The sequence below is a fragment of the Botrytis porri genome, assembly GCF_014898465.1.
Source record: "Botrytis porri strain MUCL 3234 chromosome Unknown BPOR_006, whole genome shotgun sequence".
NCBI classification, from domain to species: Eukaryota; Fungi; Ascomycota; class Leotiomycetes; order Helotiales; family Sclerotiniaceae; genus Botrytis; species Botrytis porri.
The window spans coordinates 1,240,473-1,258,255 of record NW_024066080.1 but is presented as its reverse complement, the minus strand read 5'-3'; the positions used below and the strand labels follow the sequence as shown (position 1 = coordinate 1,258,255).

The 17,783-nt window shown below is 41.1% G+C and overlaps 6 protein-coding genes across 6 annotated transcripts; 2 read left to right on the top strand and 4 right to left on the bottom strand.

Moving 5' to 3' along the window:
• Positions 1-252: 252 nt before the first annotated feature.
• EAF01_004898 (uncharacterized protein) lies at positions 253-1,851 on the bottom strand (the record flags this gene model as incomplete). Its single annotated transcript, XM_038913152.1, has 1 exon — positions 253-1,851. The coding sequence occupies one exon, from the start codon at positions 1,849-1,851 to the stop codon at positions 253-255; it is 1,599 nt and encodes a 532-aa protein (XP_038771238.1).
• Positions 1,852-2,577: 726 nt separating this feature from the next.
• EAF01_004897 (uncharacterized protein) lies at positions 2,578-3,978 on the bottom strand (the record flags this gene model as incomplete). Its single annotated transcript, XM_038913151.1, has 5 exons — positions 2,578-2,834; positions 2,964-2,998; positions 3,056-3,584; positions 3,630-3,786; positions 3,949-3,978. 5 exons carry the CDS (start codon positions 3,976-3,978, stop codon positions 2,578-2,580), a joined length of 1,008 nt encoding a protein of 335 aa, XP_038771237.1.
• Positions 3,979-5,158: 1,180 nt separating this feature from the next.
• EAF01_004896 (uncharacterized protein) lies at positions 5,159-6,757 on the top strand (the record flags this gene model as incomplete). The annotated part of the gene is made up of 1 exon (XM_038913150.1): positions 5,159-6,757. One exon carries the CDS (start codon positions 5,159-5,161, stop codon positions 6,755-6,757), a length of 1,599 nt encoding a protein of 532 aa, XP_038771236.1.
• A 266-nt stretch (positions 6,758-7,023) lies between these two features.
• EAF01_004895 (uncharacterized protein) lies at positions 7,024-7,580 on the bottom strand (the record flags this gene model as incomplete). The annotated part of the gene is made up of 2 exons (XM_038913149.1): positions 7,024-7,319; positions 7,399-7,580. The coding sequence occupies 2 exons, from the start codon at positions 7,578-7,580 to the stop codon at positions 7,115-7,117; spliced, it is 387 nt and encodes a 128-aa protein (XP_038771235.1). The 3' UTR covers positions 7,024-7,114.
• An 896-nt stretch (positions 7,581-8,476) lies between these two features.
• On the top strand, positions 8,477-10,524 carry EAF01_004894 (uncharacterized protein; the record flags this gene model as incomplete). Its single annotated transcript, XM_038913148.1, has 4 exons — positions 8,477-8,574; positions 8,889-9,100; positions 9,866-10,224; positions 10,306-10,524. The coding sequence occupies 4 exons, from the start codon at positions 8,477-8,479 to the stop codon at positions 10,522-10,524; spliced, it is 888 nt and encodes a 295-aa protein (XP_038771234.1).
• A 1,667-nt stretch (positions 10,525-12,191) lies between these two features.
• EAF01_004893 (uncharacterized protein) lies at positions 12,192-16,223 on the bottom strand (the record flags this gene model as incomplete). The annotated part of the gene is made up of 5 exons (XM_038913147.1): positions 12,192-15,131; positions 15,199-15,828; positions 15,884-15,952; positions 16,019-16,099; positions 16,197-16,223. 5 exons carry the CDS (start codon positions 16,221-16,223, stop codon positions 12,192-12,194), a joined length of 3,747 nt encoding a protein of 1,248 aa, XP_038771233.1.
• Positions 16,224-17,783: the final 1,560 nt, after the last annotated feature.

Below are 17,783 nucleotides of genomic sequence, written 5' to 3'. Positions count from 1 at the left end.
AAAGCGAAATGAGATCTTCGCAGCGCGAAACCTTGTAAGTCGACCACTCTACTTTCAGGCCATCCCTGTTTTGGGCCACCCTTTTATACCAAAAATCGCTTTTTTAGCCTATTAATATCTTTATCAATATATAATCTAATATAATAAAAATTTGAATATATAAGTCAACTACCCCACTTTCCGACCACCCCCTGTTTCCGACCACCTAAAAAATTCATATTATCTACACTTAAAACTTTAATAACTCAATAACTATTGAACTTCAATGAAATCGCCTGTAGAATCACTTTCTATAGCACTAGAGCTATCATCTACCTCATCTTCACGATCTCCAGCTTCAATTTGTGTACGCCTTATAGCTCTAATCCCTGCGAACTTCGAATTTGGAGATACCACAACCTTTCGCCTTTTTCTAGGTAATGCTTCATCTAATTGATATTCTAGCTTTCTAATCTTATTCTCTGCCTCTAAGAGTTCATAATCCTTAGCATCGAATCCTTTTATAATCTTGCGAAATAGTAATCTTCGTGTTGGCAAATCGATCTCCTTCTCTTGAATCATTATATCTCTATATTTTCTGATATCGGCTCCTTTTTGAGGGGTTTTCCATTGAATAAACGATGAATGTATATTCCATTGAAGAATAGGATCATCATCAGATTCAGGATTAAGTGATAAAACCTCTCTATTGCTATTTTCGAGCAAAAGTCGACTCATAAGAGGTTTAGCCATATTTTTGGGCCAAAGACCACTAGCTTGCCACCCAGACTTGATATTTTGAATAGTTAAACCTTCTATTCTAGCCTTCTGATAGCAAGAAAGGAAATTGCGCTTTCCAATTGGTGAGGAATCGGATAATAGACTTAATTTATTAAGTTCGATTCGATATGCACTTTTTAGGGGTGAGAACACAGATAAATCGAGTGGTTGTAGTACGTGTGACGTATGTGGTGGGAGAAATAAGAGATATATGTTGTTATTAAAGCATTCTAACATAAATGCTGTAGTTTCATGGCTTCCGTGTCCGTCCAAAATGAGGAGTCTTGAATTTTCCGGCTGAATAGGGGTAGTTTGAGGGATATAGATCTTTTTCAGCCATTCTAAAGCTGTAGCATCTGTAGTCCATCCATTTTCTGTAGCGGTAAAGTTCCAACCCTTGAATAGAGTCAAATCTGTTGGAAACCATTGTTGTTGAACTGATTTTCCCTTATATATTACAAGGGGAGTAATGCTTTTTCCATTGGCTGAAATGCATTCTATAAAAGAGGTCCAAATTCGAGATCCAGGTTGCTTTTTTTGAATAAATCTTCGATCAGTGCTTCCTACTACTAGTCCATTAAGACCCTGACCCTCCATTATACCTGCTTCATCCATATTCCATCTGTTGGCCGGCTTAATAGCCTTGATTTCAGGGATTGCGAGGTTCCGGAACCACTTCTTAATAATATCAGATGTAGCACCTGAAACTCGTGCAGAATCGATTTGATGTTGCTTCTTAGTTCCAATATTAGGATGCCTTCGAAAAAAGCTATGTATCCATTTCTTTCCAAGTGAGGGATCCTCCCCTCGTACAATAAGGAGGTGCTCTGCCATCTCTCTGATTTGACGATGTGTAGGGCTAGTACCAAGAGCTTCCTGTACTAATATCCATTCTGCTAGTCGATTCTCCTGAATTGGAGATAACTTTTGAAGTATTTGGGCGCCTTTTTGATGCGAAACTCCACCATATATTCGATCGTGAAGTGTGGTACGTGGAACACCATAATCCAAGCTAGCTCTTCGTATGCTTGCTCCATTTGTAATCGCTCTAAGAGCCTCTGCGATATCTTCTTCGGTATATCTATTCTTCATATCACAATTATAATAATATCAAAATTTCAAATCAATTGATTAAAGCATTGTTGAGTTATTCAAAGTATAAATTTTATAATTACTCAAAGCGGTGTGGTTTTTGAGGTGGTCGAAAAGAGGGGGTGGTCGGAAAGTGGGGTAGTTGACTTATGTAGTTAGTCGTAAAGCGCACGCGCGAGTATAATTTCTTGCAAAGCGATTCCCACTGCCCAGTGACCGCTGTCAGCCTTTTTTGTTGCCTACTTTGGCTCTTGCTTCCTCGTCTAATAACCTAGTCTCCATTTCTCCATGCACGAATATCATCATGATGTCATTTGCTGGAGTACCTGGACTGGAGATTTATTTCACACATGCTACTGTACCAATGCTAAAACTCAAGTTTCGATAGATTTCTCAACATCTAGTTTGCGGTCGTTTTGGGATGAAGGACAGCTAGCCATCCTTGTATATGCACTGTAGTAGAAGTATAATTTTCTAGAAAATTGAAGTATTTTGAAGTTGTATTTATTGATGTTTAACTAAGAATATCCTAGTTCTGGGAATCATACAAACCTGGTATTTCAACAGTTCAGCAGAACTTTTGGTGCATGGTGATCGCAGATATCTTACCGCCTATAAGATTCTCACAGTATTGGGCGTAGGCGGGGCCGTCGATGGACGAGCAGTCGGGGTCTGCAATAAGTCTCATGCATATGCATGAGGCTCCCCTTCACTTGAGCTACCGTATTACATTTTCCCCTCCTTTGTGGGCAAGGAGAGAAATGCCAACTGCTCCATATGCTTTCCTAGATGCTCTCTGAATGCCATGAGCCTCATGTATTTGTCCTTTGTTGCTTCGGCCATGCTTTCTTCCCAGTTATCGCAGAACGGACACGCCGTCGCAGAAACATCATCCACTGGGTCCTCACTTTGTAACAGCAATGCTCTGAGTTGCGACCCTTTTTCATTGATCTGATGCCCTGATCTCAAATGGTCTCCCCAGGCTAGGGAAGATAAGAATGGAGTATGCAGACACATTGGACACTGCCACTCTCTACGGTGGTTGAATAGCTCGTGCGCAAACCACCGATCTAAACTACCGAACATCTTCAATTCGCATTCTTTGAACGTACATATGTAGGGTTTCAAATCTTTAAATATATGTTCCCTATCTTCGTATAAGCAATCTTTGCATTAAATATCAGTGGGAGATGGGCATCTATACTTCCATGCTGCATGATCTTGAGCTACCAGCTCCATGCGACAAAATGGACATTGGAATGGAACATCATACTCGATCTGAATATTCTCAAATGCCATCAATGGATGAGATGAAATACTAGGCTTTTCCTCAGCCACTGCAATATTGTCGCAACTCATCAATCCCTTAGTATAAGTTTCAATATATTTGAGGTATTGTCGTCGTCTTGTCAATGCTTTTCCAAGACGGGTAATTAACCAATCGTCAACGCCACTGTCAAATCCGTCTTGTTCTCTTATGAGACAAATATCAACATTGGGATCGAACTCAAGTTGATATATGGCTGCTGCGCTGAGAAAGTCGTCTCCATACGAGATTATCCGAACAAGTTTAGAAACCTCGAACAAGCTTGTGTTTGCATTTTCCATTGCTTTTGACAGTTCTTGTGTTTCCGAGGTTCCTTCAGACTTCATAGTCATTCCCTCGTCAGAATCGCTAAGCTCTTGTGGGGGCCATGACTCGTTCACTTTATTTTGGGAGATGATTAACCGGGCTGGAAGTTATCAGCAAGATTCATATTAAAAATGGGCTTACATACCTTCACAGAGCGACTCTTGGAGATTTCCCAGTATCCTCATAACTGTTCGTTGTATTTCCGTACCATCGTTGAGGCTAAACTCGAGTTTCTTCCTCAACGCAGCATCTTGAAAGGTTGAGACATTGCAAGCCCATGCCTCAAACCGTGTGAATGTACCCTGAATAAGAAGTAGGTGTTAGTCACGGTCATATCTTTGACTAATGGCGTCGGAAGGGTTGATATCTTGAAGTACTTGAATGACCGATCCATAACGTGTCTTGCAATCCATGCAACGAAAATAGATTTCTTCATTTTTGTCAAGCAACGGAGTTTGCATTACACTCTTCTCACCAGTTCCGTGGGATGTCATTATTCGCTTTCGTAATCCCAGAGTCTTTATGATGAGATGTTGTGGTGTAATTCCAAAATGTTGAGAAGTTACATCGTTGGGGATTTTATTAGTTATTATTTACAACATAGTTGCCGTATACACTCGCTACCACAGGACGCACTAAGCTGATTTCAATCTGAAGTTATTCCTTATTCCATATTCCAGGTAGAAGAACTTCGAATAGAGGCCATTACGCACACAGTTTCCACACTTCATTGATGCTATCGCAACTAAAAAGCAATAGTTCTACAAGATGCTTGAGCTGTTTCTACTCTCCGCTCATGTCCCTAGGAATAAAGTTCTCCTTTTCTTAACGAAAAAAAGCTAAGTCGGGTACCCTACTTTCGGGCCACCCCCCTTTTGGGCCACTTTTTACACCAAAAATGGAATTTTTAACTTTCTTATTTATGGATAGAATTCACTGAAAATTTATATATATATAATTTAGATCATTTTTAGCTTACCTTGAAAATTTCAGATTTTAGGAATTTTCTGTATTGAGATCTAGAGCTTTAAAATATCGATTCTTAAATTTGTATGGGAATCACATACAAATTTGAAACTTTTATAAAATCTTTAATAACTTTTTAATAAAAATTATTAAAAATAAACTATAAAATTTTATTATAAATTTATAACATATTTATCTTGAAGAATTTAGAAAAAAAAGAAAATTTTCTATAGATAAATACTTAAAAGAATACCCTTAAAATTACAGGGATTATTTATACTATTTTAAACTTATTGTATACTATATCTTTATATTTATTAATTTTTTTTTTCTTTTTTTTTTTTTCTATATAGATTTAAGTTCAAAACTTTCAAAAAGATATATAGTTTTCTTTTAATAGTTATTATTAAAAAGTTATTAAAGATTTTATAAAAGTTTCAAATTTGTATGTAATTCCTATACAAATTTAAAAATCGATATTTTAAAGCTTTAGATTCCAATACAGAAAATTCCTAAAATTTTCAAATTTTCAAGATAAGCTTAAAATGGCTTAAATTATAAGTCAACTACCCCACTTTCCGACCACCCCCTCTTTTCGACCACCTCAAAAACCACACCGCTTTGAGTAATTATAAAATTTATACTTTGAATAACTCAACAATGCTTTAATCAATTGATTTGAAATTTTGATATTATTATAATTGTGATATGAAGAATAGATATACCGAAGAAGATATCGCAGAGGCTCTTAGAGCGATTACAAATGGAGCAAGCATACGAAGAGCTAGCTTGGATTATGGTGTTCCACGTACCACACTTCACGATCGAATATATGGTGGAGTTTCGCATCAAAAAGGCGCCCAAATACTTCAAAAGTTATCTCCAATTCAGGAGAATCGACTAGCAGAATGGATATTAGTACAGGAAGCTCTTGGTACTAGCCCTACACATCGTCAAATCAGAGAGATGGCAGAGCACCTCCTTATTGTACGAGGGGAGGATCCCTCACTTGGAAAGAAATGGATACATAGCTTTTTTCGAAGGCATCCTAATATTGGAACTAAGAAGCAACATCAAATCGATTCTGCACGAGTTTCAGGTGCTACATCTGATATTATTAAGAAGTGGTTCCGGAACCTCGCAATCCCTGAAATCAAGGCTATTAAGCCGGCCAACAGATGGAATATGGATGAAGCAGGTATAATGGAGGGTCAGGGTCTTAATGGACTAGTAGTAGGAAGCACTGATCGAAGATTTATTCAAAAAAAGCAACCTGGATCTCGAATTTGGACCTCTTTTATAGAATGCATTTCAGCCAATGGAAAAAGCATTACTCCCCTTGTAATATATAAGGGAAAATCAGTTCAACAACAATGGTTTCCAACAGATTTGACTCTATTCAAGGGTTGGAACTTTACCGCTACAGAAAATGGATGGACTACAGATGCTACAGCTTTAGAATGGCTGAAAAAGATCTATATCCCTCAAACTACCCCTATTCAGCCGGAAAATTCAAGACTCCTCATTTTGGACGGACACGGAAGCCATGAAACTACAGCATTTATGTTAGAATGCTTTAATAACAACATATATCTCTTATTTCTCCCACCACATACGTCACACGTACTACAACCACTCGATTTATCTGTGTTCTCACCCCTAAAAAGTGCATATCGAATCGAACTTAATAAATTAAGTCTATTATCCGATTCCTCACCAATTGGAAAGCGCAATTTCCTTTCTTGCTATCAGAAGGCTAGAATAGAAGGTTTAACTATTCAAAATATCAAGTCTGGGTGGCAAGCTAGTGGTCTTTGGCCCAAAAATATGGCTAAACCTCTTATGAGTCGACTTTTGCTCGAAAATAGCAATAGAGAGGTTTTATCACTTAATCCTGAATCTGATGATGATCCTATTCTTCAATGGAATATACATTCATCGTTTATTCAATGGAAAACCCCTCAAAAAGGAGCCGATATCAGAAAATATAGAGATATAATGATTCAAGAGAAGGAGATCGATTTGCCAACACGAAGATTACTATTTCGCAAGATTATAAAAGGATTCGATGCTAAGGATTATGAACTCTTAGAGGCAGAGAATAAGATTAGAAAGCTAGAATATCAATTAGATGAAGCATTACCTAGAAAAAGGCGAAAGGTTGTGGTATCTCCAAATTCGAAGTTCGCAGGGATTAGAGCTATAAGGCGTACACAAATTGAAGCTGGAGATCGTGAAGATGAGGTAGATGATAGCTCTAGTGCTATAGAAAGTGATTCTACAGGCGATTTCATTGAAGTTCAATAGTTATTGAGTTATTAAAGTTTTAAGTGTAGATAATATGAATTTTTTAGGTGGTCGGAAACAGGGGGTGGTCGGAAAGTGGGGTAGTTGACTTAGCTGATGTTCATGAGCAGTCTCATAGTGATCAGTGTGCGGAGTCGAAAGCAGGGAAAGAGTGATTTTCAAGGAATTACTGAAAGAACGCACCAAGCTCCGGCCACAGGGAGGTCGTGGAAGACTTCCAAGCCAGATCAATTATCGAGATGGTATTGTGTATAGTGGAATGGGGAAATTCCGCCATTGAATTTTTGTGGTTAGAAAGATACTGTGTTTGTTTCCCTCAGCGTTGAAAATATTTTTCGCCTCCAAAATCCCTTGATTTCAATCACTTTTCTCGTCCTTCCTCTTTCGAGACTCCCAAATCAAGCTTCCAGCAAGCACACCTGCACATAACCCCTCAAAAACTGCGACTTTTCTCCACGGTCCAGCGTCAACCCAAAAAATTCCAACAGCAATCGTCCGTCCAACAACTGACAACCACATGGCAAGCTTGTCTCCTCTCTTAGCGGCGACGAGGTAGAGCGCGCTACCATGTATAACCGTGATCAGTATAACAGAGCAACTTCGATCTTTAAGATCAGATGAAGAAATTTCAGTATTCTTACCCTATTGACAGACATGATAAAGCTAAAACATGAATAGCGTGTTTCGAGTCCGTAAGCAAAATTTCAGCATTTTTCCTTGCGGCTGTAGAAGATAAAAGAGGGGCGGCTCCATTCAGAAAATTGAAACCACCCTGGACCGCAAAAATAATTGATGATAGAGGAGGCATTTTTGAAGCTTGCATTTCTGCGAACAGATGATTTGGGCAACATTGCGATTTATGTATTCCTGGAGTGTAGTACAAGAGTCTTCAAAGAGATAACTCGTGATCTTTCAGCGCAAATGGAACAATACCCGTGGCGGAGATTATGCCGCAAATGACTGCGGGGTTTGGGTCTCAAGCCAGAGATTGAAGATGTGGTACGATGAATAGAAATTCATAGCCTATCGGGAGGCATGGTGGCTTAATGTTTTTCGGGGGTTGAATCCTTCCATGTTTTTCGCTGGTTAACTTACTGACTTCAATAAATTCAATTTTGCTTGTAGGATGCCATTCTCTCCCTCGAATTACCGCGAAGGGTCCTCAGACTTGGTAACTTTCAGAGCTCCCCAGTTTGTCTATCAAATCGGGGTTTTCGACATAATGAATTCTAGAAAAGGGATGCTCGGATGCTATTAATTCAGCCATATTTTCCCCAAATCTCCATTCTGACGATGAAGCTAGGCTGGAGGTGGCTAGAGCCTAAACTCGGTTAGATGACCCCTGAAAGTGAGATTACCTAAGGAAGCAAAGGTCGATAAATTCTTCATTCTCTATTGGATGATGCTTATCGTTTTATTTGATGAATTTCATCAATGCAGCATGTCTAATTGTTGGTCTGCCCCCTTTACTCGTTAGTAGTGACGAGTGGAGGAATATTTGGTTTTAAATGAAGCCAAGCCTGGTAGTTCTTAGAAACGCTAGACAAGTGATATTACAGAAAAAAAAGCGACGAGGTGACTACGATATAGTTACTTCAAAAGAAGTTCGGAATTTTTACCATCAGCAGTTCTTTCCCGTTTGAGAGTCGTTTCCCATACTCTCCTTCTGTGTTTACTTCCCACACTCCTCGTTCAAGTGTAAGATGGGTTTTCAAGAGAATGTCTCCAAACCCTTTTACGGAAAATGAAATCACAGAAGCCAATGTGAGCGATTTAGCGATGCGCAAGGAAACCCACCAAGCGGAAGATACGAGAATGTATGCCAAGTTTTCAACTGTGGTCTTGATATCAATCGTATTGTGCTTGGCAGCTTTTTCGTAGCAGTGACAACACGATAACTTCAACCGCTGTCGCCCGGATTACCCAAGGTTCCCACAGCATTAACGATGTGGGTTAGTATGCAGCGTAAGTATCTCCATAGCCGATTTTCTTTAAAGTGATGATTGGACATTGACTGATGCTTAACAAAATTAATCCATTGACGTCCTGCGCATTCCAGCTGGCTTTCGGCAAGATCTACACACTCTTCTCGAGTAAATTTGTCTTTCTAGCATCACTGCTGATATTTGAGAACGGAAGCGTTGTATGTGCTACTTCGCCGCAATAATACATCCAATTCGACTGGCTTCCGTAACCAAGTTGCGAGATTCGACTTGGCTGGTTCATTCACCTTCATGTCAGCAACGATTTCTCTTCTCTTGGCACTATCATGGGGTGGAACTACCTATGCATGGAGAAGTTCAGGCATTGCAGCCCTACTGACCCTCGCCGGTGTCCTATTCTGTTCGTTCTTAGGTGTCGAATGCTGGATGAAAGATAGTTCCATCATTCCTTTGTACAAGGAGGTGCCTTCTTGGTGGTCCATGTCAACTGGGCTTATATCGGTAGTCGTTGGGCTCTCCCGCACTTGAATCCTCCGATCAACCTTGTCCTGGTAGGGTTTCTGCATTGGCTGTGCTTTGTCTTTCCTCTGCACACTGTTCTTAGGCACTTGGCTGAATTGATTGGATTTAAACTGCCAATCCCCGGTGTAATCCAATTCGTTGGATTGGTGGCTACCTCCATCTAGAAAACCCGTCGCTCGCGTGTATCTTGTGCTTTTCGGAGAAAACTCCCAGAGCCAAGCAATCTTTTTAATTCAGTTAAGGCCAATCGTACTTTCACAGTCCAAATTATAGGCACTATCATTTGCCCCTTCATCAATTACATCTCGACGAGTGCTACAACGACTAATCAACGTGAGATACAGAATTATTCAGCAACTTCATCAAGGAAGTCAAGAGCATCGCGAAGAAGATTGAAGCTAGCGATAACGATGATCTAATAAACTAAGCCGAAAAGGGTTTGGTCTCGATTATCACAGATACTGTTGGAGTTGCAGATTTTTACAATCTACATGTAATGAAGATAAGTCAAGGAACTACTACAGCAGAGGAGAAGTGGGTCGCTGAGGTTGCTCAATTATACTTCAGCTTTAGAAGGTAAGTCAAAGGTCATCAACTCAATCCTACACGCAAAATAGACACACTGAGCTAATGTATTAAAAAGGCTTGACACAACTCACTTCAGCTACTCCATCTACCTTCCGTGCTGTCAATACTCCTCTTACCGTTCCGCTACTTGGTCTTACTAGCACCGCAACGCCATTTACTGCCGGAATTCTGAACATTAGTACCAAGGCCATCATCGCTCTTTATGGTCTAGCCTTGATCGGATCGGGTGCTACAATTATTCTATCAGCGATCTATATGTTCAAATTTACAGCTCGCATCGTCTACTGCGCTCTCTTCTTCTCCTTCCTCGCATCCAATTTCGCAATGACTGTTACGCTGAACCTAACAGCCGTTACCAGCATGGTAAACCAGATGGTCTCTTTAGTAGGGCCTGCTCTAGGCATTGAAGCTTCTGTTGGGGTTGCATTTCTAGGGAGTTCATAGACAGCAGCCTTATTCGCATTGATATTTAATCAATATTGGATGGTGGTCTAGCTAGCAGAAATCAGAGCATATGGATTTAGAAGAAGGATAAGAACAGACGTGGAGATTGGAGATTGGAAGGGAATTATGAACGAGTTGAAGAGAAATTGGAAGAAGCCTGTACCAGATGGACTTCCTACTACAGAATCTGATGAAAATCTCATGTTGATCGAGAGGGTAGATGAGGTCACTAGTGTAGCGACAAAAGAGCAGTCATATCGTTTAAGATGATTGAGACTAGACAGACTTTGAGGATGAACATTGCAGGAAGAGACTAAAATATCACCATGAACCAGATACATTCAACTATTGCGGGTCAATAAAAATTTCAAAAGGAGAACGGAGGGATTGGAACGGGTAAACATGGGTCAGGTTTTGGAAAGGGTTTCAAGGATATATATTGTAGAGTGAAAATAACATCAAAACTTCACACGATTTCAATTGCGAAGGATCAGAGACAAGTTGCAATTATCAATTTATGATACCTAGAATGAAGAGTCTTTAGTATCGCTCGTCGCTACATACAAATCACTCTTGTTCAGACCAATATCCCACTTCAACATCTTCTATATCCCAGACCGCCCGCTTCCTCAACCACTTCCTCCGTACTATGACCCCCTTTGGAGATCGACTGGTAATCTATCTCAAACTTCCCGGGGATCTCAATTGCGTAATGCTCAAACTCAATCGACTTTATCTTAAGGGCCGGCTCCACCTTAGGTTGGCCAGACCTAAGGTTTCTTGGCTCTCTCGAACATCCCGCCGATTTTCCCAGTTACTCCCTGCTTGGTTGTGTGATAAATACCTCCCTCCCCTGTGCAAGTATCTCTTTCCTTTCCATCTAAAATCCCACCAAAATTCTAGCCTCAAATCTCGAAACCTTGCCGCCAAACAAGAGCCCTAAGATAAGAGTACCACACAGAATCCCCCTACCTTCACTCTTCGCATATTATTCCATCCTCATATCCATCGCCTTGACAATTTCTTCCTTCATTTCTTCCTTCAAAAGGATGTTAGACCGAGGCATCAATCAAACCTCTCATTTCAAAACATACATTCGAATTCTATCCCAATCTCAATCCCATAAAGATGTTCTACACACCAGAACCTACATTTAATCAATCGGAAAGTATTAACCCGCAAATGGCACTTTACTTGCCAAAGTCAAATGTGCGGAGTCGAAGACGAGTCCTCCGACGGAATCGTGGTATATCGTTAGTCGTAATGGTAAAATATAGATGGCAGCATTGCCACAATCGAACAGATAAAGATTCGTAAAAAGATATGGTATTCCGATAGTTTTGAACACCCCGAAGATTATGGTAATATGGCAATAGATAGAACAGACATGCGAGAGCCAGACCCACAATACCACAGGGTCGGGCTAAGAAATTGATTCTCATAATCCCAAACTCCGGATTCTCGTATATGGTATTTCACCACTTCCTAAAGTATAGTTTTTTAGAAGATATGCCCAAACTTATCTTCAAAATCGTCGCTGATATGACGTGGATAGAAGCCCTCGAATCAAGAAAAGAATCATTTTTTACAAATATGCAGGAACGACTGCTCTGAAAACCAAGCAGCACTGCATAGTGATTTGAATTTTTCCTGTCCTGATCATCCTTTCGGGGACGTAGAGATCAGGCCGAACCAGGTAAAGCAACTCTTTTTTTGTCACGTCTATTTTTTGGTTGCTTCGAGTTGGTTTTGTGGACTTTTTTTTGTTGTGGAGCTTTTGGTGTCGCAATAGTCGCAAGGATTTTTTTTATTTTTTTATCGAGATAATACATATTTATCATAAGGTAGGAGATTTTTCAGCTGCGTCTCCTTCTTTTATAGTCTGACCTCCTTCGGTTCCCCAAAAAAAGAAGGAAAGGTGAAGTCTCCGCCAACCACTACCAATCGATGGGTCCGAAAGGATGGACATTACTGTCAACGTAGGTATCAGTTTCGACGACAGGGGCGTTCTCTGGGACGTCGATGATTTCAATATTTTGAGGTATATTAAGCTTGGTGGGATGACACCAATCTTCGTCGCCCGAATCATCACTACTTTCGTCCTCCATCACAGCCTCAGCTTTTGGGACCGTGCGATTCTCGTATTTTTTCACCACCTTCATATACTTGGCAATACGTTTCTTCGATACGTTCAAGTTGCGAAGGAGAAGCTCGCGGTCGAATGTTGCATAGACTTCGACTTCATTCTCCTCCTCCCACTTTTGAAGATCGAACAATTCCCATGACGTCTTCGCCTTCAGTAATTGCAATTCTGTTGGCCCCATTGTGATATCGACATTTGCGAGGTCTGCCGGGACCCTGTGCTTTCGATAAAGCTCTGCGTCTTCATCTTTGTCTAAGTCTTCGAGATCGTCATCTTCATCGGACTCTTCTGGTGTGGTGTCATCTATAGTGATGATCTCGAATTCATCACTTTCTGACATCTCTGAATCTCCAATATCGGAGTCGCTATATTCATCGCAGTCATTAGAGTCTTCAGACTCGTCAGGAGATCCTTCAAGTGGAGGCAAGCCGACACAGCCGTCTAGACTAACATATGGCCCAGTGCTTACCTCGGGTGATTCGGACCGAGGGGTTTCCTCTTCTTGTCTTTCGCTGGATTCTTTGGTAGAATCAGAATCATCATCTTCAGAGGACAAAGATTGTTCTTCTGGCATTCCCGTTTCGTTTGAGAAAGTGAATGATGTGTCTAGCAGGGAAAATGGATCCTCTTCTGTTAGTCTAGACTCCTGACCTGAAGCATCATTGAACCCGAAGGAGACCCCATGAAAATCACCCTCAAAATCGGTGGAACTCTTTAGAGAAAACACTGAAGACTCAGTAGGGGCTGATGCGATTTCCACCGAGTAATCCTGTTGATGTCTCTCAGCAGAGGAAGAATCATCTTCTGCTTCGAAATTATCGAAGGCAGAGCGAGGAATGACCGGTGGTGAAGACTCTTCTTCAGCAGCTGCATCCTCAGCCATTTGAGCTTCAAGACAACGTTCCATTTCGGCCTCCAACTTATCAAGGACAGATTTGGGAACGGCTGGCTCACTAGAGATAGGTTTGCGAGTGGTCGGTATATTGAAGACATAGTTTCCCCAACACGGGTGAGCGTACCTATAGGCGAGATCAAGGTGATATGGTGGGTAATATTCGTCCTTGTCTTCATCGGCATCTGACATATTACTCTCATAACCTCGATCCCTAGCATAGAATGGTTCATCTTGTAAGACACCATTATATCCCTTGTACAAGACAGTTGGCTTAGAGACCTTCTGAGGAACTTCGCATTGCTCTTCATCAGATTCATCTCCTGAAGAATATTCATCGCTATTGTCATTTGATGAATCTTGATCAGATGATTCGCCATTTTCAGCTCGAAGGACAATCATAGCTTCGAGAGCTGATCGCAATTGCTCAGCATGGAAGGAATTTTGAAGTTCGATTTGCATATCGCGCTCGAGCTCAAGTGCCATGGCGTCTATATCTTCCGCTGTGTCAGAGAGCTCTATGTCCGGAGTAATAGTCTTGAAAGTTCCCTTGGCATTTTCGAATTTAAAGAAGTCATTCAAAACAGACCCATTGTCCGAATTTGTAACTGGGAGTCCAGGAAATCCGAGAAACTGTGGCATTGGTCGTTGTGCTTGGCTTGAAGACCCAACCTTGGGAGCGAGGCTAATAATATCTTCATTATGTCTGGTCTTTGGTACCACCTCAGCCTCGATGTTCAAAGCTGCTGGAAGAGACGAATTAATTACAGCCACAAGCTTTGGCTGTTGTGGGATCTCCACTTTCTCTAGCTCAGATCTGTCTTCCATGCTGTCTTTAGTGTTTTCCACTTTGTCAACAAATGGAGATCTAGGTGTGAGCACCACTCCTTCAATTTTGTTTCCTTTCTTGATCACCTTTCTTGGGACGGAAGTTGATTGTGCAATACTGGATGTTGTAGATCTGCTAGCCTCTTTTGTTGATGTCTTGGTGCTCAATGGTTTCGACGAAACAGATGGCTTCTTGAGTTCAACTTGAGGAGCTGGAACGACGCGATGACTATTAAGTTGTTTTCCTTCACTTGATGAAGAGGTGGGTAATGGGATTGAAGAAGGGTTTTTTTTGGTAACTTCATCCTTGGAAGCAGGAGTAACGCCACGGCGACTAGATTGAGTCTTATTAGAAGTGCTAATAGAGGCTGAAGATGTGTTCTGAATCGAAGCAGGTGGTTTTGCGACTTCGACATTGGGAGCAGGAGCAACTATACGGCGACTAGGTTGTGTCACTTGAGTTGATGCCATGGTAGGCATAGATCCTGATGATGCGGGAGCTTTTGTAGCTTTGACTTTTGGAGCAGGAGCTGGGCCACGACGACTAGATTTAGTCTTGACAGGGACTTTATCAAATGCTGATCGTGGGATCTGGATGGGTTGGGCTGCGACATTGGGTGCTTCACCGAAAAGTTCCTCCATGGAAATGTTATTGAGGGCTGGTCGTGGGCTCTTGATTGGTTGAGCTGTCAAACTTGGTGCTTCACCAAAAAGCTTCTCCATGGAAACGTTGGGAAGATACCGAAGTTTCGATGCTTCTCTTGTCGACGAAGCAACCGACTCGCTCTGCGATGCGACAACTTTTGGTTTAACTTGCGCGGAAACAGATTTCAAGAAATTTTCTGTAGATTTCTCGCCATTTTCGTTCACTGTCTGGGAAACCGACCTAGGCTGCACGGAACCCTTCTTTGCTGTTGGCTTCTTGGTAGACTTGGAACCACCAAAACCAAACGCATTTTTGGTGGGGTTGTTTCGAAACTTTGTTTCCTTGATAGGGGCGCGCTTTGCAGGAGCCTATTTGATTGGTCAGTAAGTTTCGCTTATGATTTCAGAATATATACCAGATTGTGCGTGAACTTACAGCAACAGTTTTGTTGATTGGTTCAGTGATCTTCTGTTTCTTTACAGGACCACTTCTTTCTACCTCCTCAGTATGCTTGCGCTTAGTAGAACGATTTTCAAAGTTCATGCCTGCCTTGGTGGTCTTTGGCTTCTTGGCAGGCTGAGCGATTTCTTCTTCAGAATCACTAGAGTCTGTATCGAAATACTTGCGCTTGACTGGAGATTGCTTGTTCTCTTCAGAATTCTTGAGGTACTGGGTCTGTTGAACTCTGGGAGGAAGCTTTGGGATATCGGGCTTGAACTTGGTGGTGTTCTTAGCCCCATTTTTGATTTCATTGCGTCCAAAAGTCTTTTGGTCTTTGTTGTTTGATGGCGCATGGCCAGAATCTGGGACTGAAGCCTTGATCTTGTTGTGTACATTATTGACGAGACAAGACTTCCTATTTTGATTACCGCTGCTCATGCGGCCTTTGTAAACTATATCTTCTTCGTCGCTATCGATCTCTCCGTCTTCCTTCTCTGCCATCTTGCGCTTAATTTTGGCTACGGCGGCAGCTTCCTCGGTGGCTTTCTGCTCAGCAACCTCGGTCATTGATTTGCCTGGACGCTTTTTCATACGAGGAAGGGATAAGATGGAATTTGAAGTGCTCTGTATATTATGATTAGTACAAATCAACTAATAAAGATTAACTACGATGACATACCGATTTGAGAGCTTGATTCACAGAAGTTGGGGCGGTGGATGCGTTAGCCTTTACAAGAGGGTTTGCAGCCTGTGAATCAAATTAGTATCTACATATGATATTATTTCATAGCGCAAAGAAAGGGAAATTACTTACATTGCGGGCCTTCTTCTCAGCAGCTTCAGCACGTGCTGCCTTGAGCTTCTCAATGCCAGCAGTGATCTTCTGTTGTTTAGTCTATTCAGTTAGCACTTGATCTATTTCTTGATTGATGTTGACTTAAGGTACAAGAAGCAGAAGAGAGATAGAGGTTGATAAGAGTCATAGCACATACCATGCTGTTGCTTTGTTGAGGTGGCATTGTGAATGGTAATTTACTACTTTGTGGAGTAATGGTAAACGGTCTATGAATGGATTTAATATCACTCAGAAAGTAACAGGTATCAAAGTTGGTGTTGTTTTGTAAATGTGAGATAACTCAAGTGCTATCCAAAAGGTATTCTTGAAAGAAGTCTCGGGTTTCCGGGTTTCTTGTAGAATAGGAAGAAGAAGGTGCTGAGATTTTTCGGGAGATGGATTCTTGGAGGCTTATATATCAAGACTATATATCTGCTACGGCGACAAAACATTGCTACGGTTCGAGTTGGCTGTATTGAATATCGCATGTTCACTACCAAAAACCGTATTCAACCACAAATCGTGGAGAGTTTTGATGCCGTACAGAGCGCGATTACTGTTGCACATGATCTCAAATTACCAATCAGCCTGATTTATGTTCGCACGGTCATTACCATGCTGTATAAAAGAGATATCTGATTGTGGTTGGCTCGATAGCCGTACCCATTTTGTTGAGGCTAATATCCATGACTTGCCGCAACCGAACGAAACTATTGTACTGTTGGATTGAAAAATATGATAGTATCACTTCAACATCAATCTCCCACGTTGTAGTTCCGCATCAATACGGCCTTTGAAAAGCTGCAATTGATTTTCGGGACGTTCACTATTACTCTAGGCATACTGCCAGCGATCCAATCAGGTCTACTCCTCAGAGTCAGTAGTTCCTTAACCACAAGTAAAAATGGCGTGCATCCATACAGCTTGCTTGTATGCCGCTTGGCAGGCTTTGATATCCATAGAAATTTACGGAGAGGATGTGTCTATGTTGATACCAATGACTGTTCTGCTGCCTTGTTTTTAAGGACATTTAGCTGCTGTACAGTCTTGAGATGACTGCTCTTTCAACTTCACTATTGCAATTTTTGCAAGGACGTCTGATTCTTTAGAATGATTATGGGGCAGCTGTCTACTTGTGACTCCCTGCTCCATCTTTATACATTGCATAAAGATTGAAGATGGAAAGATTGTATGCCATCTTGAAATTCTTAAAAGCGACTACGCCTCAAGCTCATGCAACTTCCAATGATGAAGGCCCCAAACATTCTTCTGATGCTGAAATCACTCCTCAATATTATACCACTCTGCCAATATTAATCTCGGCGATATTTTAACAGATAGTAGATCGTATAATGATATTGTCCCTTTTTGTCCTTTGGTATTCAAACATGGGTTGCTTCAATTTGCGCCTTACTAGACCAATCCCAACCCAGTCTGGGATCTGGGTAGCTATATTAAATAGAGACTTGCTTAACAGTCAACGAAAGAATTGATATTTATCTAGAAACCCTGGTTGCACTTGACTTGTATAACTTATCTCATACCCTCATTTTGCAAAAAGCCCTTCTAGGCTCCAAGGGTTTCCATTCAAGATATGACAAGTGAATCAGATTTTGTTTTAACAAGATTTCACTGCCGGCTCTTCTTTAGTTACTTTCCGTAGGAACAGCTGTGGCTGCTTTCCGCTCCCTTAGTCGACCGAGGGTTTGGGTTTTTCATACTTATGTTCAATAGACAATACTTA